Source organism: Dufourea novaeangliae, unplaced genomic scaffold (genome assembly GCF_001272555.1).
Source record: "Dufourea novaeangliae isolate 0120121106 unplaced genomic scaffold, ASM127255v1 scaffold379, whole genome shotgun sequence".
Lineage (NCBI taxonomy): Eukaryota > Metazoa > Arthropoda > Insecta > Hymenoptera > Halictidae > Dufourea > Dufourea novaeangliae.
Genome location: NW_015374290.1, coordinates 614,571 through 642,227, shown reverse-complemented (window position 1 = coordinate 642,227; position 27,657 = coordinate 614,571). Strand labels below are relative to the sequence as shown.

Here is a 27,657-nt window from a genome sequence, read left to right as displayed (position 1 = left end):
GAGTCTCGTACAATTGCTGATTGCTGATAAGGAAAAATGTATTAAGATATTTCATATAATTTGTGTTTTCATGAAACCTGTCAAATTACAAAATCTTACGCGTATTAGAGTGTCGTAAATAACAGAAAATGTTTCAAAATTATTATATGATATTACTGTAAAGCAGAATCAGATCGGTTATGATATTATAAGACATTTCTTCTTTCATTTGAACTTAGCTACTACCCCTTGAAATATTTTAATTTATATCTGAGGCATTCAGTACAGTAGCATCTGGTGACACAGGATCTATAAGTAAGTTCTTACCGAATTACAGGTAATTGAAAAAGTCGAAAAATTTACAATCCCTATTACGAGTATTGTACTTTGCCCTTCCAAGGTGTGCGTAACAATCGTCTGTCTTTTCAGTATACGTGAGCCTAGTAAGATTAACTTTTTTTAAGGAGTTCAAACATCTTGCATATCAGGCGTTACATGCGTGAGAACTGGGCTTCAGGACACTTACGACCGAATAGAAAACGCCTTCAATCGAGTCAATACTTGCGACTTCGCAAAGCTTACCCCGTATGGTCTACCGCGCATGAACAAGGAAGTGCCAGATTTGCTAAGGAATGAGAACGACGGAGTCATTATTACAGAATTCGTAGAGCTTAGACGTATAGGATATAGATTAAAGGCTAGGCTAGCCTGCTATAAAACTAGTCCTAAAGTAACATAAACATGAAAATGGAGAGGAATAAGAATGGAATATACATTACCGGTAGACATAAATATAACTGGAAGCAATAGATATATAATAAAAGTAATACTTTTTTTTGTGCGGTCCCAATCCGCCGTACAAAAACAGGTTTGAGTGTATATTCTGTTATTAAGAGAGAAAAACCCATGAAATCACCGAAAACTATGTAGTATTTCTTTGACGCAGTGATTTTATCCCGCTAGATTGTTGAAATATCGCAGTGTCATAGGGGAATACAAATGGAACAAAAAGCGTCCCATGACATCATGTTGGTATTGCTATTCCAATTTGCAGGAATAACTATTTGGAATTAGAAGTATGATCTTGGGACAGTGTGTAGGTTATGCATAGGTATCAGTGGGATCAACGCATTCGAGTTGGTCATTGTTACCTGCTTTAGTATTTTAAGAAAAAAGGAAGAACGACAAATAACACACAAACCACGCTCTCGAGGGAAAAACTCTCATGGTAGGGTAATCTGTGAATATATTATGGAGGACAATTACTCGGAAAACCTCATTCACACAAGATACTTCTACTTTCATTATCCTCTTACAGTAGACTCGCGTTAAAGTAGCGGTGCAGGGCTCTCGAAGCGGTTTTTCTTTCTGAAAACACTACTTCAATGTCAGCCAATGGGCACGCAGGATCTCGTGGCAGTTCGGTCGATCCACCAATTGGATCAGAACTTTGGTTACAGATGACGACCGATAGTGGGGTGCACGCACGTGTATGAGTAATGCGTGTGAGCTGGGGCGTTACATAGGTTTTTCCGCGCATAAACTGGGAATAACGGTCTTGCTTGCGAGGGCCCTAATTGCAAATGCCTGTCCCACATATTTCAGTTTCGGAATGTTGTCGGTATCTTAGAGCTCCCTAGAGTCCTCATAGACAATGCATTTGTAAATGCAGTGAACTGATTAGGTTACCATTCCCATTGGAATTTAAACCAGCTGTAGCGTAAAATCAGCATGTGGCAAGATATATTTCCTACAACGTGAAACGGATTCAGTTTAAATCGACAAGAAACGTTTTATCGGCAATTTTTACACAGTTTGTTTAGATAGTTTCCAGAAAAGTTGTCGCTAGGCTGAATTCATACATTCATTTTCATATTAGCTGATTAATGTTACCTGTGTATGTATTATACTTTCACGTTTTATTGATATGGAAACGAAATGTTTTATTGCTTTTATAAAATCGAAATCATTTGATTTTCATTACTTGAGTAGCCCGCTCCATAACACTTTATTATTTCTGTATACATGTACAATATTAATATAAACTTTGCAATATTGTAATAATCAAGTAACCGCTATCAACGGCGACATATGAATTTAGAAAATGTGTTCTTGGAAAGTAATTTAGATTATTTTCTGATATTGACTATATGTCTGATACGAAAAGTGGTGACGAAAGTATTGTGTGTGCAATATGTAAAAATATTCCAGAATTTAAAACGGTGGTTGCAGGTAGTATTGATTTATTCGTTTTTGTTGAAGAAAACAACGATATGGATGATAGAATGGCTGAACCATTGTACTATGTTTTTACATTGCCGGGCTGAAAATTCGATAAATACCGTTCACGTCTGTATTTATTTATGCTGTTTCGCGATCTTTCATAGAATAGATATGTATTTCTTGAGGTTGTTTTCATTCTTAAAGTTTTATGTTACATATGGAATTTAGATTCTCTTGGACGAATTATTCGGAACATCATTTATCAGAATGGATTTGTCTCCCTATTACTTCAGAACTTTTTTTGGATTTATTTATACAAAATTATCGATGTGAATTTGAATATGTGTATAAATATTATTTATATACACATATAATATTGTAATAAATAGTCTTTCACTTTAACTTCGATATTTCGCAGCTTATTAAAAGTGTTTCATAAAATTTTCAAAATTTGAAAATACAATTTTTATCCAGTGTTCGCTATCTTATACTCTATAAATACTAGTCATACAGTACTCACAAGTACAATTAATCATTAGTATTTATGTAGTTATTGTGTTCTACAGATTGTTTAAAGAGGAATTATTATTTCAATAATAAAACGTTTTATTTCCACTAAATTTTGCAAGTATTTTTGTAGTAGATGCTATTGAATTGCTATCGATTTGTTTCTGTATGAGAGCTGTCATGACAGTTTCACGGAATATCCGCTTTTCTTTCGAACACTGTATTTCACATAGATATTGGGTAACATATATCAATACAGTTGTCAGTATTAATGACTCGCGTTCTAACTTGCATGAGATTGCTTGCTATACTTGCCATTTCGCAATTGAACATGTATGTATTCGAAGGTTCTATCCTAGGAAGTTTATTTTCAGTAGATAAGTTACGTAACTCTCTTTAAATACTTTAAAATTTTTAGTCAAATTCTGTTCTTATATTTAAAAACTGCTATTATTTAGGATTCGTTTTTTTTTCTTTTAACAATACTCCTACCTATTACTGCGTTTAGATAATTGTTGTACTTATTACAAGATATTAGTCCAATCATTGTTTTGGCAACGTATAAAAAAAATCTTCTGAAAATAAAATATTTATTTTACCAAATTACTGTTAATGTGGAAGTATTTACGATCTAAAAGCAAATATTGTACAAGTTCAATTATCAATCCAACAGTAGGTAAATATCCTCGTCTGTTAAATAAAAGCAAATATTAGCTTAATCAGTTCCCATTTCCTCATAAACGTACGATTATCCTTGTGAAATTTCTGCAAACAATATCCGTCCTATGTTATATTCCATCTCTAATTATAATCCTCGTACGAAGGATGATGATCTTAACGAAAACTATCCGTAGTTCCACTATGTTATGTTGAAATAGTGTATTCATCAAATATATGTTCGTAAGTTCGCAATAGGAGTCTTGAAATGTGGTTATTTTCTAATAAAGTCTAAATGCCCTCTGTTATTCTTTTTTCATTTGTATAATCAAGGAATCTAGGACACAAATAATTACGACTTACAGATTTAGGAATATCGTCCGGTTAAAACGCTCGAAAAATACGTGATATTCATGAATTTACAAAAAAACAATTGAATAACATAGGTAAAAAAACGTGTTGATCCTCATTACTACATATTTAAAGAATTAAAGAAATTCTATGGTTTGAATTTTATCAATTTTTTAACCGACTTCGAAAAGGAGGGAGTTACATAATTCGATATGCATGTATGTTTTTTTATCTGTATCCTGCGATTACTCTGCAACGGATGGACCAATCGAGATGAAACCTGCAACTTGTAGAGGGTGTTCACGCGGTGATTTTTTTGTTTATCATAAACTATTGTTTTCATTCACAAATCATGTCTTTCCAATTATTTCAAAGTAGTTCACTTTGATTTTTTCTTTAAGGTTATTGCCTAACTAATGATAATAAAAACCATGTTACGTTGGCTCATTGGCCCACTAGTATTGCTCCCTACATTAAAAAGTACCTACATTGCACTTACCTTACTACATGTGCATAATGTGCGGGGCAACCATCATGTTGGTACCAGATGTCTGTGCGGATATTTAATGGTACATTTTCTAATAAAGTTGTTAAAATATCACGTAAAAAATTCGAATATTTTTGCTCCGTTAACCGTTCATTAATAAAGTATGGTCCAATTAATTGATTGCCAAGTATGCCACGTCACATTAACGCCCCAGTGACGCCGATGGTCAACTTCTCTCATCCAGTGAGGATTTCCTGATGCCCAGTAGTGCATATTTCTCAAATAAATTTACTCGCAATTAGTAAATGTCGCTTCGTCGGTAAATAATACTTTTTGTAAAAAAAGATTGTATATTTATGCAAGAACCACTAGCAAAATCGAACACGGTTTTCATGTAGATGTCTTAATAATTAAACAATTACTTTACTAGAAATCTTGTGTTTCTCTAGTACTCATTTCAATGCATAACTAATGTAATGTTTGCGCGATTTTACACGATTTATTTATTTGTTCATAAATTTGTTAAAGATTACAATATTTATCCGTTTAAATTCCTACAAATCTGGGTCTTTGAGGAAAAAGTAAATGCTGCGTAATTAGCTGATGTGTACTTAGAATATACATGCACTGAATGGACCATGATGTACAGTACGCCCAAAGGGGGTCGATAGTAAATATAAAACAAAAATTTTTATTCGAACTTTATCACAACACAGCTTAATACTTCAAAAGTTTGTGACTTGTGCCTTATTACTAGATTGTAGATTTTATGCATTTTTCACATGCACGACTTTAAAACTCAGTGCATTAAAAAGTTCTATAAATTGTAACAAAGATTCATATTACTTGGAACCTGATGGAATCCAAAATTCCTTTGACTTCGTTTCCTATAAACTATTTTATACAGAGCGTTAATAAAAATATGGGACACTTTCACAGGGTAAATTCTACATGCCAAACTAACAGTAAGAAGTCAAGTATGACGAAATTGCGTTCCGAGTTTTTAATTGTCGAAAATACGGGGAAAATAAGCGTGGACTACGTCTGCCACGGTGGGTTATACTACTTGAACTACCGATTCTCGAATAATACAAAAGCTCGATTGATGACCTACTGACACTAATGTGTGAATGAAGTAAGTGTGTGTCTAAAAACGCTACTGGCACAGTCAATGAAATAAAATGAAATGAATGAAACCAACTCTTGAAACAGTTGAAGAGCGCGCTTTTCAAGTAGAATAATCCGTCGCGTCAGATTATTTTACTCTTATTTCGCCCGTATATTCAACAATTAATAACTCGGAAACGAAGCCTCGAATGCAATTTCGTTATTCTTGATTGTCATTTTACTTTGATATGTAGAATCTATCCTATGAATGTTCCATATTTTTATTAACACCCTGTGTATTAAGGGGGGAGACTCAAGTAACGGGTCGAAAAACTCGATCTGTTTTTAGAAGGTTCACCGGGTTTACAATCATTTCCATTTCATGTAATGTCATGTAATGTTGAATAATACATTAAATATTTAATCTATTAATTATTTTCGTATTATTATTTTTTAAATTTTAACTAATAAAAATGTATAATATATTTAATGAAAAAAACAATTCATTAGTAGATTCGGTTGTCCTACGGCAATACATACAGACCAAGGGACTAATTTCACAAGTAGGATAATGAAACATTCTTGTAAAATTTTGAAAATTCAAAAAATAACATCTACTGCTTTTCATCAACAGTCGTTAGGTTCTTTGGAACGAGCTCATCGTGTTTTCGTAGATTATTTAATTACTGTAAAAAACAAGACTGGAATGATTGGGTTAGGTTTGCGATTTACTTGAGTCCTCCCCTGAAGTACGTGTTATCCTCGATGTTCGGTTAGAAGATTTCGAAAATCGAATCAACATAGAATAAGAAATTTTACAATAACGGATTATAATAAATTGCAAACTTATATCAAGAATGAAGCATTACAGCTATTCTCTTACCGTAACTTTGTACAAAAGGGTATTTATCCTGTTAATAAATAAATTATATTTAACAATGCAAAATTCATAAAAAATATATTACGGTCAATAATCAGGTAAAGAACATGATCTCGTTCAATTTCTTCCTCCTATTATTTCCGTTTTTTCCTCATCTTTTTCTCGTTTAGTGCGGGATAACGAGTTGGAGTGACTACGATGAAGAATCAAATGGAATCGAGTGCGTGCATTCAATTTGCGGCCGCTCTTCTGCAGGAAGGATCGCCTACCTCTCGTTTCTTCCACTATTTCTCTACTCTTTCGTCTCGATTCCGTTCATTAACGGAATACTTCGATTTTTGATTTCTATTCGATGTTATGCCAAAACCATATGCACTCATAAAATGCAGTGGGTATTACAAAATCACTAAGCAATTAGTATTTGATAATTTTCAGCATCGAATAAGAGATTATTATTATATTTATATTGATATTATAGGCACTTCTGAGAAAATACATTTAATAATTCAGGTCGGTTTACAAGTTCGGTGCTAAAAGTTCGGATTTTTTGGACATTTTATGTAAATATATTGTTTGGTAACTAACGTATGAATTAATAATTGCTAAGAATAATCGCATATTCACGCGCACCTCCTGTCCGAGGATTATAACACAAAAGAAGCCAGTGGTGGGGGCTGGTGTTGTTTATGTGCCTCCACAGACGAATGTTTGGCCAGGCCTGTCCTAGATGTTTCCCAATTAAATTGTGCCAGCTTGTCCTGTGATTAAAAACAAGAAAAAAATATTACGTGATCATAGGTTTATAAATTCATCTTAAGAAAATTATAATAAAAATGGGATATTATAACGGAGTAATTATTGGTACGGTATAGCATGAAAATAAGTTAACAGAATTTCTCTAATCTATTCTCGTGAATTATATTTATTATTCATTAATTCAAAAAATTTCAAGAAATGTGAACGATGGTGTACGCTTTTGTGAAGGAATCTCCGTCGATATTCCTCCAGAGCAGCTCAAACAGTTCTATTGCAGACATTATAAAATAAATGCCGGCAAACTTTTTATTTTCAAATACTCACAGCATCTTGATACGAACTTTCATAATTTATTAATAATTATTAGACTGCATGTAAAATACATAGTACATTATACATTTTCAACAACCTCAAATAGTAAACAAATCCTGTGTAGACAGCTACATTACTTCGTATTTTCGTTATAACGTTTCACTAAAACATTTATAAGTCTACGTTTATGCAACATTCTTTTCTCTTGTTATTCATAAAACGTGGAATCGTGCTGCACAACTGAAAGGCAGACTATGTTATATTCGGAATCATATTGAAACTTTGATGTAAATTTCTGTTTTTATGTTATTTTGTTTTATAAAGATTAAAGTTTGAATTTTCATCCAAAACACATACATTTAAACTTGAACTACGATACTATTAAAACATTATAAATAACGACGTTGTAGGAGGTCTTTGAAATAATAAGTTGTGTCATTATTATTGTCGAAATCATCCAATTTTTATTAATACCCATGCTTTTTCGTGGGAATCAAAATTACCTACTTCAATCCAACCTTTACTTTTACAGAATTCATCTACTCCAATAATTATCGGATTAATTAATTTTCAATCTAAAATTGCGGTAGTAATCATCTGTACGGTTTGAATTTTTGTCTGCTTTACCGATTGAATCTGCAACTCTATCTGGAAGCTTAATCAAATATTTCACGGCAATTCAATTAAAATCGTGCAGCATTTATTACGTTTCGATAGCATCAAAATTCAGAATATTTGAAATTTACATTTACCACCCATAATAAAGTAATACATAACGCACTAATGATTCCGTAATAATTTATTTAAGCTGATTCATCGTTAAAGAATATTAAACCAAACAAATGTAGTAGATGAAACTTAAACTTCGAGGAAAATGTAGTCACTCTAATTCCACATACCCCCTCTATTTTTTCCAGGACATTCTTCGTTTAGGCGTAATCGTCGACACGATCTTATTGAACAGAGTGTATATTTATTTTTAGCTAAATAGAGATAACTTTCATTATTATTGAAAACAATTCCTGTATGTCGAAACACCAGGGTTTATGACCCTGATAGTCTAGATTTTCTAAAAGTTCAGTATTTACTATTCTAATTGTAAATTACAAAACATCCAGCATAATTCTAAAAATGACGTCAAAAAAGTTGTTTGACTTGGTAATGATTTATAATAAATACGCATTAGTAGCATATAAAACAAAGGAAATATATAGATGAAATAAGAGAGTGAATTATATAATTCTAAAGAGAAATGGAAGAGAAGGGATTTATTCAAACAAGCAGATTCGTAATCTTATGAGTGACGCCAGACGCAAAGCTGTTAATACTAATCAGCTTAGTGCTTTGCCAGTTTCGAGATACGTTAAGCTTGTCTGAAAAGCGAGTCACCTTCGCATCTTATCTTGTAAACGTGAAGATGACTTTATTTGAATTGTCAAATGCTCTTATATTCGTTGTCTCGTTGAGCTAGACATACTTGTCTACAGGAATTAGGTGCACACATGTAGTTTAAATATGTTGTCATGTTTTTACATTTCCTAGATAAATTTTCCTATTTACTTTACCAGTCGTGATTAACAATATTAACTGTAGTTGGAAGCAATTATTTTACATTATTAGAAAAATCTGAGACGCTGAGAACAGGCCTATCGCCATGAAAATGTAACTACTATCGATAAATAAACAAAAGTAGAGTATACACGTAAAATAAACAAAGCATTTATTGTATACTCGTGCTTCCTTAATTAACACATAAAGTGATAGTCAATGCAGTATATTATTTGAATGCATTATCCTATTCGGTAATTATACAGAATCAGGAAGCGACCTCTGATTTTAATGACCTTGAAATATTTAGTGAAGGTCATCATTCTGATCAACTTTTTCCTATACATATAATAGTCGGTCTCTTTCAGTTTTCGAAATATTCGCAAATCAAGTTAGTTTAAACCTATAAGTACAATTCTCCGCCAGCATTTGCGTTTAATATAGTTATATACGAGTCTCGTTTACATTTCACTATTTATTCTTAGTGTGAGTACAGTTATACGTGAATTTACACAGAAATTATGTTTTGAATGAAAAAACTTTTATTGTACACTATTGAATTAATTTTTGCATTGATAATTCCATGTGTGTATCACTATCTCAACCGCAGTCGGAATAAAGTATTTTATTTAAAATTCGAATCAAGTTTACTGCATATTAAAATATATTAATGCATTCAACGATTAAGTTTTGTTCTGATTGCAAAGATTCACTTAATAACATTAATGCAATCACTACTTTCAATGCTAATTAACTATGAAGTTCCAAGCCATTAACCAAGGCAGTAAGTGGCGAACAAGTTCCCCTCAAGAAGGCAGTTTGTGGAGCCAAATGAATTTCCTTTCATCTAATTATCCTAAAGGGAGCTCACCATCAACCCACTAGATTTTGCCAAAGGATCATTTAGATGTCGCGGCTGTTTGTGTACAAGACATTTTGATGTACCCGTGTGTCCAATTATGGCAACTTCATGAAACCTCTACGATGTTAACACATAGATCGTATATTTAATTTGGCAGTTAGTTATAACATACATAGCAGCACAAGAAATTCAAGTAATAAATTTATTTGGTATTAGCGAATGAATATAGGTATATACTTATTATGGTGGCCCTTGTTTTGTAATTTTTTAATTTTCTATCCCACCCCTCAATAGTTTCAATTCATAAAAAAATGATTAATGTATAATTTAAACTCGACAGAATAGCGAAAAAGCATGCCTTAAGATCCTTGAAATTTTGTATGTGAAACTAAATCCCTGCAGCTGCATCAGTATTCTGAGTCTTTTGCCGCAGTTATCCAGTTACCTGCTTGCTCTTTCTATACGTATTTATGAATATACAGTGTACCTTCCAGTACCAGTACTGCTGAAAACCATTGTAAATTGTACTAGTCCCTGCAGCTACAACATTTAAAGTATCCAATCCTCGTTTAACTTTTCTAGAGTTAATAGAAAACTTTGTTCACTTCCAAAATTTCACAGATTGAGTAATGGCTTAAAGTGTTAGTTTGAATGACTTCATATATATTTCCAATTTTACGACCACTCATTTAGCAAGTTTTTTAATAATCAATTCCAGATATACAGGGTGTAACAAAAATGTTGCAGGTCCCTGACATGGGTCACTCGTAAGGTGATTTAGATCAAGTTTTTTCTTAACAAAAATATTATCCCAGGCTTTGTTAACAATGGATTAACGAAAAATCCCGACCAATTGGAGCGCGAGTTTGTCGACCGAGCTCCCGCGGTAGCAGAGTTGGGCATCAATCATTGAAAATTTTTAGTTTGATTGATTGATTGATTCCTACGATTCAAAAATTAATCGTCAAATAATTTGCTATTAATTTGATCAATTGATGGAGTTAATCGTCAATCGCTGACCAGAGATGGGTCAAATTTTATTTAAATAAAAATGTCAAATAACGAATAAAATATAAAAGAATTATTCGACGTATGACAAATAATTTCTTAGGCAACGTATTTCTCTAGGTAATGTTTTAAATAATCTATTAGAACGATATGACTTCTGTGCTGGATATAAGTAGAAACGGCCTGTAAAAATAAACAGATGCACTAGTGAAGTATTATTCTATTTTCCGTGTATCCAATAAATTTTCAAGTTCGATTATATCGAAAATGAAGCTGCACCCGAAGAATTTGTATAATTTTTTTTCAGCTTATTTTTTCTTAGGGAATCACCTTCTTCCAAGTTGTACTACCAGACCTGAGATACTCCATATACGAAACTGTAATAAACCACCAGTGAAAGTATTATCTGTAGTTTCAGTTGTTTTAGAGTTTAGAGGAATTAAATTATGGTACTTTATATATGAGCTACTGTGTACAAGCGTAATATCGTGCGAATGACATCTGCAATAAATTTAGTTATAACCAACATACATCGCAAGAGATGTGAGTGTTTTTGACGTTTAGTGACAGAATAAATTTCTGTCAGCGGTTTACGTCTTTCTTCTAAATATATATGAATTTATGCACAATTTATTCACAATATTTGAAGGTTTACAATTAATAGTTATAATCATTCTCGCGATAATATTACACTACACTTTTCTGACTTTTGTTTTTTTATTGTAATTTTGGAACTGACTTGTAAATTATTTAATAAATTATTCTTCGTTAGGATAACATGAGTTTATCAGTTGGCCAATATTCGTACTAATTTTCAAAGAAATCAACAATCACTTCGGGATTCTCTTTTGTAAATATAGCATATTTAACCTTAGAACAGTAACATAGTGCCATATGTGACACCAATGAAGTAACTAGTTGTAAAGTTCTTGATAAAATTGCAAATGTATGAGGTTCTGTAATATATATTTATTTGATGTGACATATAATGACGTAGGTAATAAGTGAATTTAAATATACTACTTTTACCTGTAAAAAACGTAAGCTTATACTTTTAGTAACGCAACACACATTTTATAATCTATACTTAAAATATCATGATAAACTTGAGGTTTCGTATAGACAAATTACATTTTTTCAGTGTAATCAATACAAATTGCTAGTCTGTGTTGATTACATAATACACACTTGCATTTAACATATATTTTTCATACCGTAACGTGAGGTTATATGTGATACATATCCAATCAATATTCAATGCATACACCATGGGGATGTGGAATTTAGATAGATCCGATCCAAACACAATCCAACAAATATCTTCATAACCGTATATGAACTCGGAGTGCACTTTGCTACTTTTTAATCACTAGTATTTACTCGAAATGTATAGTAAGCTAATTACAATTTATTATGCCTTATTTCATAGCATCTGTAACAATGGTATTATTGCTTGGGGTGAAGGATATGATAATGTGTTGAACTCCTTACAAACTATGTCAAATAAATTATTAAATACATTCATGAAAAAGTTAGATAGTCTCAAATTACCTCTAATATTTACACAATCTTTTACTTTAAAAGCTTTAATTTATTATTATAAAAATCTTAATAAGAAATATGTACAAGCAGATGGTATTACTAGGAATAAAAATATAATATTACCAAAGATAAATAAGACTATTAGTAGTACCTAAGAGTAGTAAGATATCTGCAATTTTGGCAATACAAATTATATTTCCGTTTTGAATGAGTAACTGCGTAACATGACGTGTATTTAACAAATCCTGTATGTTTATATTTTGTTCGACGAATATGTAGAATGCTCTACTTTCAATTTTTAAATAATCCTAGTCTGTTTAAGATTAGGAAAAGTTGTTAGTAATTATGTAAAACTTTGACAAGCTCAGTAGTATGTACCATTGTCATAAACTAGATATTATGCTATTAAATAAATGTGTCATATGAATGTATTTCAGCTTGTAGCTCACGAAAGGCGACTGTCTACTTCTGCCTCACGAACAATGGCCGCAATGAGTTTAGGATTCATTGTAATGGTCACACCATGGACGATCCAGGAAGTTGTTGCAGCTTGTACCGGAAGCAAACCACCGCCATTCCTTGACTTTCTTGCCACGTGGCTTGCCCTATCCAACAGCTTTTGGAATCCATTTCTCTACTGGTTATTCAACAATCACTTTCGCCGGATTTCCAGAGAACTTCTTTACACTAAAGTAAGTACAAATAATCATGTATTGAATTAATGCATCCATATAGAGCTATTCCACAACAATGATTTCCTGTACAAGAATTAAAAATCGTCTAATGAAATTCAAATTCGTAAAATAAAAATAAATTAAATTCTTCTAATCGTGCTTTAACGAACTTCTTGTAATGGCATCGCCATCTTCATCAGATTTTACAATCAGCAATTGTTTTCCATTGGGAAAACCTTCATTTAGGGTATTAATTTTATAGCTCATAATTGTAGTTATATGCATTTTGTATAAGTTATACACGTGTTCGATACCACGTGTCAGAAATTGTAAGAGGTGATTCTACATTCTAAGCTACTACGAAAATCCAGAATAACGTATGTACGTTAAGGGTTCTTTTCGGTGTTATTTCTTATTCCCCTGAGCCTTTTGTGGGGCTGCTTTTGACAGCTGGCTTACGGGATCGGTCGGTGATTTCCGGTCGAAGATACTATACTGTGTCGCATATAGACCATCAAAGTACATACATATGTATATACAGTAAATCCTCGATGAGTGTTTGAACGCTTTTCGGCACTGACAAGGAGAGGTCCCCTGGCGCAATGATATTTGTTTCGGGCGCATATGGTCATTAGTTTATGAAATATTTAATGTTCCGTGCCGAGGAGCCTTCCAACACTCATCGAGCATTTACTGTATAAGGTAGAAGGGGGTAATGGCAGTCATTTAAGGAATAATTGTATTAAAATCAAATATGAGATAAAATATTTATTGCAAGTTACTGTTTACAAACTCAAACTATATTCAACTATTAATTAAATAACAAAATAATCATTTTGAGACTCATCTTTTGGATAAAATTAACAAGTAAACAAACAATGCTTGCGACTGTTAATTTGTACATGTAATTAATTGATTACTTAATTCGTCAACCATGTTAAAATTAAATTAAATTGTCTTATACGCGTAAAGTATAATATCGGTGACATGTAAAAACAAAGAATGTTTGTAATTCTCGAATGCGAGAGAGTTTCGAGGAGTAAGCAACAACAATTGCCTTAAGGACTTCGTTTTGTAATAATAGTACTGACCGTTATGCTCGAATTTATAAAATCAAAGAAATTATAGATGCTTCAAAGAAGATGGCACACAGATCGCAGTGCCATACATAGCTTTAAACGCAGTCTTTTCGGAACCGTATTCCTTAAAATGGCTGACACGATACCTCAAATTCCAATTGACTTCACATTTGATGAACACCAGGGCTGCCGAACTTCTTCCTCGCCAGGAACTGCATTAACCCCAATCTCAGTCAGCCGGTTCCCCCAACATCACCGGGGTAGCCACCACTATACAGGGTGTAACAAAAATGTTACAGGTCCCTGAGATGGATCACTCGTGAACGGATTTGGAGCAAGTTCTTTCTTAGCAAAAACGAGGCTTTTGATGTTAACGAAAACCTCCGATCAATTAATGTCGATTTACACTATACGGCACAGACCGTCACGTACCGTCACCGGCACGGACCGTCACAGGCACGACAAAATATTGAAACATGCGTTTTAAGTGTGACTGTCTACATTGTCCGGCACCGACACGCAACGTTCCGTCAACGGCACCGACACGCAACGTTCCGTCAACGGCACCGACATGTGACGTTCCGTCAACGGCACGTACCGACGCTGCTGGCATTCTCACAAAGAATGTCTTGCCGATACGCGACGGTGCGAGTCGGCGCTGATCTGTCGTTGTGAATTAATAAACAGTTGTAAGCGGGCCATTCCATGCCAAATTGATTACTTTTGGCAGTATGTTTTTCGATTTTAATGAAACTGCAATATGTACATACACGTAAGGGCTTATTGTTAGTTCTTTTATTTAACACTCTGTATACTAAATTTATTTCGGACCATCTCATTGTCAGACATTCTGCATAATGATACAAATCTGTATTAGGTTTATAAAGAATATTAAATATATAATAACATTTTTATTTTCACAGTTTTCTATTAGTTATGATTTGACCAGAATAAACAGTATTTAGTTAGGTATATTCACTAACTTGATATACATATTATGTACATACGTTCATTACGTTATAAAATAATTTAGATTCCTAAATTATTAATGTGCCCCCCCCCCCCTATTATTGTGTTTCTCGATAGACGAGAAGTAACGGTGTTGCAGTCGTAAAAAAAATATTCTACCGCAATAAAACGACCACGAAAAGTTAGATTTATTTGATCGAATACGCTTTACGTGAAACGACACGGTGCCAATAGTCTCTACAATTTAACGACCTCCTTTTTCTTTGTGTACTGCGTCCATTTTCCTGCTGTTTACTGATTCAGCATGTCACTGCGATACGTTACGTTGACCCTTGCAGTAACGACCATATATCTTGGTGGTTCGACTTTACAGCCCATGAATTCCGAAAGGCTTGTCGGTATCTCGTAAATTCTACTCTCCCTAGAATCGTTTGCGTTTACACTGGCTTACTGCTGATGTGCCTATATGTTAGGCGTCATCATCATCATTCATTGAAATAACGAATAGAAAATTACTTCTGCTGTCCTTATATTTGGATTAACCATTCTAGGGACTTAGTTAATTTTATAATAAACGTGCGGGGTTCATAATTAATATAGTACTTTAACACGCATATTCTAGTTTTTTTGGTAGAAAAAAAATTGATTGTACGTGTAAATAGTAAATAGCAACTGCTTTTTTCTGATGTGTAATGATTAGACTGCGGATTTTATGCAATTGTAGCTCATAGGGCTCTGTGAAATATGATACAATACACCACAAAACTTTCATCGGATCCAATAATTTCTCTATTTTAGTCTGAACATAATAAGATACTTAGGAAGAAAAATAAATTTCTTTCATTTGCTTCATTTAAATATATTTTTTAACAGATATTTTACGGTAAATTATCAAAGTTAAAACTATTTTTTCAATTAGCACTATTTAAGTAGCATTACTCAAGGAACTGAAAGCAGGATAAATATGAAAGAGAAGTAATATATTAATGCACGTGTATCCATACCTGTATTTCGATGCACGTGAAATAGAGATCTCTATCATGTAGCCTCGGATTACATTCTTGCTAAAGAAAAACTTGTTCCAATTCACCCCCCGAGTGCCCCATTTCCGGGTTGGACAACATTTTTATTACACCCTGTATATGTATATTCTAAATGTTCCGCTATGCAAACGGACATCGGAGCAGCGTGGGGACAGCCCACCACGCGACAAACTTGTGCCACCCGAAATTGATCACGCGCATTATATCTAGCGGAGCCGGAAAAATTAAGGTTTTCTCCGCAACAATTTTTTCCTGACGAAATTATATGACAGACATATAATCAGGGAAAACCCACTTGTGGCCTTTGAAAACCTTTCTTAACCGTATCATCTGTCACAACAAAATTTTGTGTTATATAAAAATGATAAAGTTGGTCATTTATGCGGTCCACTCTGCGTACATATAATAATACGATTACTATACCAATTAATGTGACTGCAAAGCCACATTACTAACGAGTTATTATTTTAACCTCATATAATATTACAGTAGGTAGTAAATTATAATATCTCGTGGTAACGCCAACTGTTAATTAACTTTTCACGTACTAATTTCTCATAGATAATCTAAATAATTCGTACTTCTTCTGTTTCTGTAGATATTATGTAGACCAAAGCCATTGGGGTCGAAACAGCACTGCTGCGCGACCAGCACAGGTGGTCTTGATGTTTGCAGTATGGGTGGAGTTGACTTATCAGGTACGTAAAGTGTAAAAAATTACCTTTATAACATGTGGAACACAATATTTATGATTTACAAAAGAAACATTCAGAAAATAAATTTTGTTAATTAATTATTTACCAAAAGTTTATTACCAAAGATGGCTTTCTTTCTTCAGTTCGTTTAAGTGCGCGTTAGAGCGGGTAAATCAGAATGTATGAATACATGAAAGACAGGAGAAGGCAGATTACTCTTAACGTATTTTCCACTGACAATAAGAATGAATGATACTTATGTCTTATTAACTTTCGTATCTTCTAACTCATTTTTACTTTTAACGTTGATGTTTTAAATACCCTCATCTTTCATCACATTTAGTCGTTTGACGTTCACGGTAGACCGTCTAAAAACTACCATCTTTTGCGTAAACTCCTCTTTTGGAGGTGTCAGCCTAAGGACTGTCGGAACGACTCACTTCTCTACGGAAAGGACTCGTTTTATAGAGTTTCACGTGTCTTCCGTCGCCGAGTTAGTACTTTCTGAAGGTAGAGTTTTACAATCACCTGTTTCTCACTGGTCCAGACGACCTTACTTGACCTTATTACGATTACAACTCAATCTTTCTTTTAAACTACATGGTGTCCGTTTTAATTGGATCCGATGGACTATCTCGTAAGTTATTGAAGGCATAAAAAAATGTTGTTATAAAAGGTGTTTGGTATAAAGTAGGGCATAATATGGTGTAAATAATCTTTTTATAGATAGAATAATGGGGCAGGTTTCAAGGTCAAGTTAATTCTGTTAAATGGACTATTATATCTTTTTTATTCATAATATGATAGCATTTGTTGAGTCTAATTCAACGATGGTCGTACAAGGTCATTGTATGTAGTATCAGGTTGTAAATTAGTGTAATTTGAAGGAGACAGATCAATGCAAATCATAGGTCTGGCGCGACTCCGTACTCCGTAGCACGATTACGTAGGGTTTAGAAGCACACGACGTGTGACCACGATGATCCACTTCTTCGAATTTCAATCTAAACAAACGCTATTATACTATGGATACAAAAATATAGAACTCCGTTTAAAAAAATGGACTTGACCTTGAAATCTCCATGCCCCACTACGCTAAGTATAAAAAATTATTTATACTACGTTATGTCCCCCTGTATATCAAACAATTTTTACGTCAACATTTGTTTAATACCTTTAATTCCTTACGAGATTGTACACAGAGTCCAATTAAAATAAACATTCTATACAGGGTGAACCACGAAACGTGATCACTTTAGATTATTCTACTGCTAGCTGTTCGATCAAAATTTTGTATAACACGATTCTAAGAGAGCTTTAAGATGATTGCACTATATTTTTTGTCAACCCGTTTTTCCGGAGTTTTCAAGGTTACCTTCAGCTTTTTTAATAGATAAACCTATAATTTGTTAGGCCTTTACGATCTTTTAACAGATACTGAGACGAATTCAACAAGCATTCTAACAAATAAATTTTTTTCTTTAAAACCAAAGAAGCATTGAGAAAATATCATTTACTTTAATTAAAACGATGTTCAAAATAGTGTCCATCAGCTACACTGGTAAGTCCAATGGAATACTTTTAGAGAGCAAACTTTTTTCTTTAATCTCGTTTTTTTAATTTTGTTGTACAATTTTTATTGGCTGAGTTATTCGTCATCATATGAGAAAAGGCACTTTCCATTTTGAGCATCTGTAACTTGCGAACACATGATCGTATGGAAAATTCCAAAAGAATTTTGAAAAGCTGGCAGCACCTCTCGATCGAAGCGTACTCCCAGATAATTTGTCTCGACAATCCTAAACAATTAGTATTTATATTATTTGAATGTAATAAAATGTAATCCTAGAATGAGAAAAAGTTATAAAATACACTCTGTAAGAGAATTAGAAGGTGGGATAATTTACACTCTCAACATCTTTCTCTATAAATTTGTCGGCATTGAAGAACTCAATGCTTTTTAAATATTCCAAATCTGACTTGCATTACAAATTAATCAAGTATTAAAAGCTGACGACGATGTTTCAGTGAATATGTCAGTTAATACATAGCACTATTTTTAGAAATATGTAAATTAACCGTGTCCGTTTCTTCTAGCGGTTTATGCATCGATTCTGAATAGAAACTAATGCATCACAAACTCATTATACGTCAAACGCAGTTAGTGGAGCTAACAGATGTGCAAACTTGGCCTCCATTTCATACACCCTATGCATCATAGACTCAGTCAGGTGTCGTACGGTAGTCGAAAATTCTGTAAATACAGAAATGCATATGACGCCACAAATTATCACGAACATTTCTTCAAATTATTGTAGACATATCAAAAGTGCAAATGCATTTTACAAGTGCACGTATTCATTTGTGAAAAGAATCATAAAGTTGGATTTTGGAGCTTGTTGAACAATGCAAAATTTTCCACTACCATCTTTTTCTAACTTCACTTGGAACACAGTTATAACCTGGTTGAGTTGTCAAAATCACCCTGTATAAGAGAAATAGCATTGCGAACCTCGTCGTGAACATTATCGCGAACAAATTGTTCGTTTGAACGGAAGTCCGTAACCGCGTCGGTAGAACAATATTCACGACTTGGTTAGCGATTCACGTGTACATCCCGCTTCGAAACTAGCACCGTTATGCGAGATCTGTAATATCGATTCGGTCCTTGCTTTATTACTGAGGGTAAAACTTTAGTTCCCGAGCTTATTTACCTATCGCTCGTACTATCTACACCGGTAAATTTTGTGGTAGAAACTTTTCAACGCTGCATGTCATTACACAAATTTCAAACATAAATAATTATCGTCAGTGGTACTAGTATGTAAATCCGTTTGAAATAGATTCTTCGTTTCGGTTAACATAAAAATCACTTTCAAAATAATTAGAATAAATTTATTTCAATTCTTTAATTTTTGAACGTTATTTTGTGTACAATGAGATAAGTATACAAGGTGCCCCATGTAAAGTGTTATAAGCTGTTTTCTCCGAAACTATTACAGATATCGAAGTGAGGTTTGTATTAGATTAAACGTTGCCAAGGTGCTAACCTAACCATCTCAGCTATGGGGTTGTAAGGAATAAAACGAAAAAGACTGGAATATTTAAAATATAAACATAAATTATAATAAAAGGGCCAGAAGTATTTCAAATCAGAAATTAGTACGGTATAAGAACTTGTTTAATTGCATTAAAATGGAAAATCGGATTGCAAATTGACATCGTACGCCCCTTAACGACGGTCGAGTACAGTTTTTACAACTTAAGGGTATCGAGTGACAAGGCTAGGCTACCAAAACACAAACTTTAGGGTCGATTAGGTTTATCGCTAACGCTATATTTTTGAATCAGCTATACTGCTTTCGTGGAGCGGGCCTTCCGACTGATTTTACAACTAGGCACTTTGCGGGTGACCGAAGGCCCATTGATGAAACCGCAACCAGGGCCGTGCGTATTTTACAGAAGTATATTTACTTTACATTTCAGGCCCCTGTCATCTCTTGCTCAGTAATATGTAATTTACGTATTAATAAAGGGTAAAATATAATTGTCAAAGATTAGGAAATATATAAAATTATTGCAAGTTAATAAAGTAAATAAATTGTTGCAAGTTAAACATTCATTTACGACGAATATGTATTTGCACGAATATAATAGCAACTCTATATACGAATATAATGGCAAGTTAGTTTCTTTCAATCTTGAAAGGTAGATGACGTGTAATAAAAGCGGAATTTCTGAAGGGATAGTTCAAAAATAATAGTAACGGGTTGGGTACTACAAAAAAGGCGTATCGTAAATATAAATTTACTTATTTACTCCAAATAATATATTTTCATGATTTTTTATGTGCGTTCATGCAGAAAAACAAAACATCGAGGAGGAAAAACTTGCTTTTAACAATCTGTCGACACATATATGTAATTTTGTATAATGTGTGTGTATTTTGTGAAAAACAGAAATTATGTATTTGTATAACTTATTTTCCAAATTGTATGTTTACCAAACTTTTCTCAAATATATCAAAAAAGAAGAAACAGTTTCGTGTTGACATCCTACGGCCCTGAACGAAGTTCGAGTACCATAAAAGTCTCACATTACGGGTATTATGGCCAAACCTAGTGCCTAGTTGTAAAATCAGTCGAGGGTCCCGCTCCACGAAAGCTGTTTCACCGACAGTAGATTTACTTTACATCTCAGGCCCCCCTCATCTCTTGCTCAGTAATCTCTGTAATGTATACTCGCGCAGGGTTCGAAGAGTCACTAGGATCGGCCCATTGCTACCTAGTTTTGAGAGCTATGGAGTCGAACGTCGTGAAATCCAGATCCTTCGTCTCCTAAGGTGAGTACCAGCTCACATTTGTCTTCACCCACAAACTGAGCCTGTACAAATGAGGGTTTCATCATTGTACAGCACCATTGAGAGAGAGCTACCTGACTATGTCCCGAATACTTCAGGATCACCCCCTCCTCTGTTTTCCCCGCTGCCAATTTACCATTCCCGTCCCATGGGATTGGGATGGAGCTGTAATGCTCGGGATAGATGTAAATAGGGGCGCCATGTGGAGTGATAGATTTACCTACATATGCGAGTTGTATCCTTCTTTTCACATTTTCTTTCGACGTGCTATAACTTTTTAACTATGCGCAATACGAAAAAATGTTTCAAGCAAATGTAGTATTTTATGATCCTGCGGTAGCACGTAGCCAACGTTAGCGCAGGAGCTCAGCCGGCAAACTCGTGCTCTGATTAGTCAGGGTTTTTCGTTAATATCTCGTTAACAAATCTTCGAAGAATTTTTTTGTTAAGGAAAAAGTTGTTTCAAATCACCCCAGGAATCACCCCTTTTAAGTACTTACTATTTTGGGACACCTTGTATATGATAATAAAACATTAAATATCTCGTTAACAAATCTTCGAAGAACTTTTTTGTTAAGGAAAAAGTTGTTTCATATCACTCCAGGAATCACCCCTTTTAAGTACTTACTATTTTGGGACACCTTGTATATGATAATAAAACATTAAATATCTCGTTAACAAATCTTCGAAGAACTTTTTCGGTAAGGAAAAAGTTGTTTCAAATCACCCCAGGAATCACCCCTTTCAAGTACTTACTATTTGGGGACACCTTGTATATGATAATAAAACATTAAATATCTCTATAACAAATCTTCGAAGAACTTTTTCGTTAAGGAAAAAGTTGTTTCAAATCACCCCAGGAATCACCCCTTTCAAGTACTTACAACTATTTTGGGACACCTTGTGTATGATAATAAAACATTAAATACCTGTTTGTTTCGATATTTTATTACTATGACAAACTGGTGTTACATGAAAAAGTTACATGTAAGAGGGAAACTCTCGAATGGTAACATTTATGTCAGAGTATTTCGATTTCACATCTAGACACTACACAGTTATTACATTAGATTTGTCATAATGAAAAATGTCTATACGTGGTACAGATAGATTTTTAAACTTAATTTTTTCGAGGCCTCAAACAACAAAATTTAAGTGTTTTTTTCCATTTACTTTTACATATACAAGCCCCTGCCTGGTTGTATATGCTACACGCCCCGATACATCTGTACAGTCTAAGGTTCAGAGTGTTCAATTACATATATGTAACATAGCCTCCAAGTTTTTTAGTTGGATTTATATTAATAAAAATGTGTAGCCCCGATCCTGTTTTTCTACTTAAAATAGGAACTATAAAATTGAACCTTTGTTCGGTCCGGAAACTGCTTAAGGACACAGAAGCTACTTCTTGCTATGCATATATGCTGCGGTGTACGATTTGGAAATGTTTAAAGATGAACACACAGTTTCTCTTATTCAATCTTGAAGATGCTACATGTAAAAAAGCATGTCTATACAAATGTTTGCCACTGTAATTGACATTAACACATCCCTAGTAGCATTGATGGTTAGCCAATGGTGGCCAACGGTTGGGAGTTCGTTAGGATATGGATAGTGTTTTTGCCTACAAATTCCCAACATAGGGCCAACGACGAAAAGTTATGACAATTCTAACCGTTGGCCAACCAATACTCCAACGAAGGGCCAACAAAATGCCAACAGTAATTGCTACTAGGGATGAGGCTCGAGTTTAGAGCCTGTAACCTGTACCCCTGTCTTTGAGTGTAAGGCGTACACAAAAAGTTAGAGATCGGTGCAATATGACTGTCATTGTTTATCGAGAAATCAGAGGATTCGTCTAACCCTAGATCTGCAAACTATTGTAAAAATTACGACCTCGAATTCACGATTCTCAGAAATCAGCACGTTGTTATTAATGTTGTCAACATGTATCCAGGTTGGGCTGAATAAGTACTGTCGCTTTAAATACTTATAACGTTTCTACCACAATAAGAATAATATTTTTCTAATATAAAGTAAGTCACTGGACAGTTTCGTGATCTAGGGCTAAGTAAGTAATTCTTCTCAACGAATGGCTGCGACCCACCTGACCCCTGTACACATGGGATCATCCATACCTTACGGTCCCTGCCCACAGCGCCCATGGGCGTCATTGGGTCTGAACATGCTGAAGAGAACATCATTGGGTGTCTATTTGATAGCGTCACTCGATACACCTGCTGGCCCAAGGCGAAGTATAGGGTAGAATAGACCATCTACGTTACTGAAGTTCGATAATAATGTACATGGGTCCAATTAACCTTTCCAAAAATAGTTTCACAGATAACTAGTATATCAATTCTAATTTATCAGCTTCGATTTTAATCATAAGAATAGCCGTATTCACCGACATTATCAGTATAATTATAAATAACTTCTCCCAAGTATTACTAGTAGTGGGAAAATTTTGTAGACAGAGTTTTCTCACTTATTTTTAAACGAGGGTGAGGATATTACCCTTCCTATTTCTGATTTGATTCCGATCATTTTTTCAGAATCAAAATAAAAAAATACAGATGTTAGTTAAAATGGGTATCGATAAGTTAAAGAGGACCTGACTTACACACGCTGCAACTTTCGAAATTCTCCAACCGCGTATTCTTATTTTCCGTATCGTAAGGCTTCAAAACTGTATAAACTCGTCCTCTCGGGTTGTAATACAACTACATGGACTATTGTTTTCGGTAAGCAAGACGTCAATCGATTCTTTTTCCAACATGAGGGACTGGTAGTCAAGAACAATAGCAAGGTAATGTTTCTTTCAGACGAGCACGCACGAACTGGTTCCCGCAAGCGATTCAACTTGCAGGGAAACAATACCAATGAGATTTCCAATGTCCTTTCACATCAACACACGGGGATCAACATACATCCATAGACGTATAATAACTAGACTGCGCATTCGGCTGAAAGGACGTCAAATAGAGTGGAGTCCGTTTATAGCGACATTCAAGGAACAGAGAAATTACGTCGCTGTACACGAACGTTGTTTAAGCAGAATGAAAATATATATATGTATACAATAATGTGTATGGGAACCGAACTTAGAGAGCAAGTCGAATGCAATATGCGATCTGCTGTTATAAGCGGTGTCGCAAAACCGAACTCCACTGTATTAAAAAAAGATAACATACTCTAGGTCACCATTCTGCCTTCATCTGACATTAATTCCTTTTCATTCCCTTTACTTCTCTGTCTCCCAGGCAACGAAAATTTTGGACATATTTTACGCGCGTTTCGCCCGTATTTTCAACTATTAATAATTCGGAAACGGAGCCTCGAACGTAATTTCGTTATTCTTGATTACCGTCTCGATTTTGCATGTACGATGCACTCTGTGAAAGTGTTGCACATTTTTTTTAGCACTCTATACATATAGTGATTACAATTGCCACAAAAGCAGCATAAAGGAAGCATATCAAACCTAAACCGTTTTAGCATGCAATTCACAGTAACTTTCATATTATGATTTTCTTTCAATAAATGAAAAGAACACACTACAGTTATCTTTTCTTAAGATGTCTAAAGAAGAATAGAAAAAGCATTTTTCGGAAATGTTTAGTAGTATACAGGGTGTAAGAAAAATGTTGTCCGACCCGGAAATGGGGCACTCGGGGGGTGAATCGGAACAAGTTTTTCCTTAGCAACAATGTAATCTGAGGCTTCGTTACCGAGATATTAACGAAAAACCCCGACCAATCAGAGCGTGAGTTTGCCAGTCGAGTTCCCGCGGTAACGTTGACTACAAATCGCAGCGCGTAGCCGCCGCTAGGGCGGCAACTCAGCTGGCAAACTCACGCTCTGATTGGTCGGGGTTTTTCGTTAATATCTCGGTAACGAAGCCTCAGATTACATTGTTGCTAAGGAAAAACTTGTTCCAATTCACCCCTCGAGTGCTCCATTTCCGGGTCCGATAACATTTTTGTCACACTCTGTATACATATAATATATATTTAGACTTTATTTTGCAGTCGTCCGCGATCTCGCGATGTCATGTACGCTCAAAAACGGAAGGTGTCGTTCTAGGGTCAAGACACATGGTGCAGTACGTTCTGCCAATATACACGTATGTGGATTTGTGTAGCATGTGTGCAGGCGGAGATACGTCAGATTTTAATGCCCAGGGATTGAGTCACGTCGATGCTGGGTGTGAGAAGTCCTGGAATTGAGTGTAGGAGTACAAGAACGTGCAGGACATGAATAAGATTGTGTTGTCCAATACGAAGCATGTTTATCTGTCTATATACTCTCTCTATGCGCTCTACCGCAAAAAAAGAAGACGGGGAACTTGCTTTGACTGTAAAATCGGTTATAAGTCACGGGAAGCTCGTGCGCTGCTGGTTATTTTCAGAAATGTCTAGTAGGAAAGGCAACGATCTCACAGACAGAATGATAAAGCATGGTATAAACAGAGTGCATCGTTAACTCCTTATCACAGTAGCAGTTGTATAATATACACATTCTACACTACTTATTGTCAGCGTATACGGACCAGGTTTAACCGATTCTGTTGAAAATCAAAACGTAGAAAAACAAAGAATGCTCATTATGCACCATATTTTGATAATATCCTTTACGAAGCGTACCATCCCGTACTTGGTATAATTTACGTTACGTATCGATACTTTATGTATACAACTAATACATGACTAATGTAATGTACAAGCAACGAGTATTAAACATGTGAATGTAATTTACAAAATACTGCGTACGTGACTGACAAAAATAATACGTAGAAAATATGCAGATCAGATCATTTTTAAACCTTGATGGCTAGTTATAACCATTGAGGACCACAAAGTTAACAACTTTATACGCTGATAGATTTAGGAAACTCTCAGCTATTTTTCAAATCTGAATTGAACTTTCTACGTCTTCATTTTCCACATAATATCTCATTTTTCCCCAGAATTGTGCATTTTTATAAACAGTCATGTTTTTCAAGAACTGAAGGTGATAGAACAATTCTGCTTCCACATTTGTGTTTGCGGCGAGAAACTCAGTGGATATTACAGATCAAAATTCGCGTTGGACACTGTAATTGGTAAAAGAATTGTAAAAGTTTATGCTTTCTTCATTACGCACTCATCACGAACTGGGCAAAAACTGTTCGACTAATAATTATTGTAATATGGTAAACAATAGAAAATTCCAAAAACACATATCCCCTGTTTCGGTCCTTAATTTACACCCAATAATCTGTATAAAAATCAATGCACATTTACCAATAAAAATTACCAAAAGATTCGAATTTTGTACATATTATTTAAAAAAACGATTTTTTTTTAAATAACTCATGTGATTAAATTCCTTATCAATAAATACAGAATTTAAAGCAAATTGTTTTCCTAAACTCTCTAGTTCCCGAAGTACTCTAAAAAAGATGTTTTCAATTCCCAACTTTGAGGGCTGTTTTCACCTCTTCGATATGGATGATTGCAGATATAAAAAATACATGTTAAATATTTGTTCATGAATTATATGCTATATAAATGGCAACAAAAGCAGCGTGTGTGGATTCGATATGTTCCTTTGAGTATGCACGCTTCGTTCTTCTGTACTTTAGTATTTCAGACCTCAGTGGATGTGGTTTTGAGATATCGCAAATATACCTTCGAACGTCTAGATTTGCTGTATATATATATTTGTTTAAACATTTTTATGCTACCTTGATAACTATTTGGACACTCGGTCCCGTATTCTCGGCATTTTAAGAGACATTACATTAGACCCGTTCACACGAGCGCTCAGGGAAGGGTCAACTTCCTCCACTTAGTTTCTGAGTCATTCGACATCACGTCAATAACTTTTAGCAGTCGATGTCTGGGATTTCGTTGAAATTTAAACATGTACTTCCTACGAAATTGGAGAGGGGAAGCGAGTTGTTATTTTTCTGGTTTCAAAATTGTTTAAAAAATACAGATTCATAAAGTTTCTATTTTTTGTCGATTCTTATGAAAACTGTCTTCAAAAATGTATTTTTTAAGTATAGGCCACTTAACCATGCGTAACAAAAACTTTGTAAACAGAAATTGCTGTAATAACGTGTTCCACTAAAAACTTTAACTATAACTAACGCCTATGAATTAATATTTCAATAGAACCATATAGACATTTTTATTTCGAGCACTTAGAAATTCAAGTATTTTCTTTCAACTTAATCTATATGTTGTTTTGTTTATAATTTCTGTTTCAGGTTTAGAACGCTGTTCAATAGATCGTTGTTCAATGGCTCGGTGTTCCTCTTTATCATTAACTAATACATTACCACTTCCCTGGGAAACTGGACACATAGCACATAGTGATACAACACCTACGTGAGGTATTCTAAATACTTTTTTTTATATTTTTAATTGTCGAGCCTGGTGGTATCGATAATACAAATATTACCGTACGTCATGTTGTACCCAGGTAGAAATAATTCGATACAGAATGTTCCAGGTATACATTTCAATATTTTAAGAAGTGATAGGGGACCTCTAGTGCAACAAAAAATTCCCTATAAGACCATGTTCGACTAGCTTCCATTTTGTAGTAATGAAGCTTTAATGTTATAAC

At 34.3% G+C, this 27,657-nt stretch overlaps 1 protein-coding gene across 1 annotated transcript in view; it reads left to right on the top strand.

Moving 5' to 3' along the window:
• LOC107192777 (trace amine-associated receptor 1) overlaps positions 1 to 27,420 on the top strand; it is a gene marked incomplete at its 5' end in the record, with an annotated part of 74,542 nt that extends 47,122 nt beyond the window's left edge. The window contains 3 exons of the mRNA XM_015582114.1: positions 12,657 to 12,911; positions 16,583 to 16,682; positions 27,296 to 27,420. Coding sequence (XP_015437600.1) covers positions 12,657 to 12,911; positions 16,583 to 16,682; positions 27,296 to 27,420 — 480 coding nt within the window. The remainder of the gene's footprint in view (positions 1 to 12,656; positions 12,912 to 16,582; positions 16,683 to 27,295) is intronic.
• Positions 27,421 to 27,657: the final 237 nt, after the last annotated feature.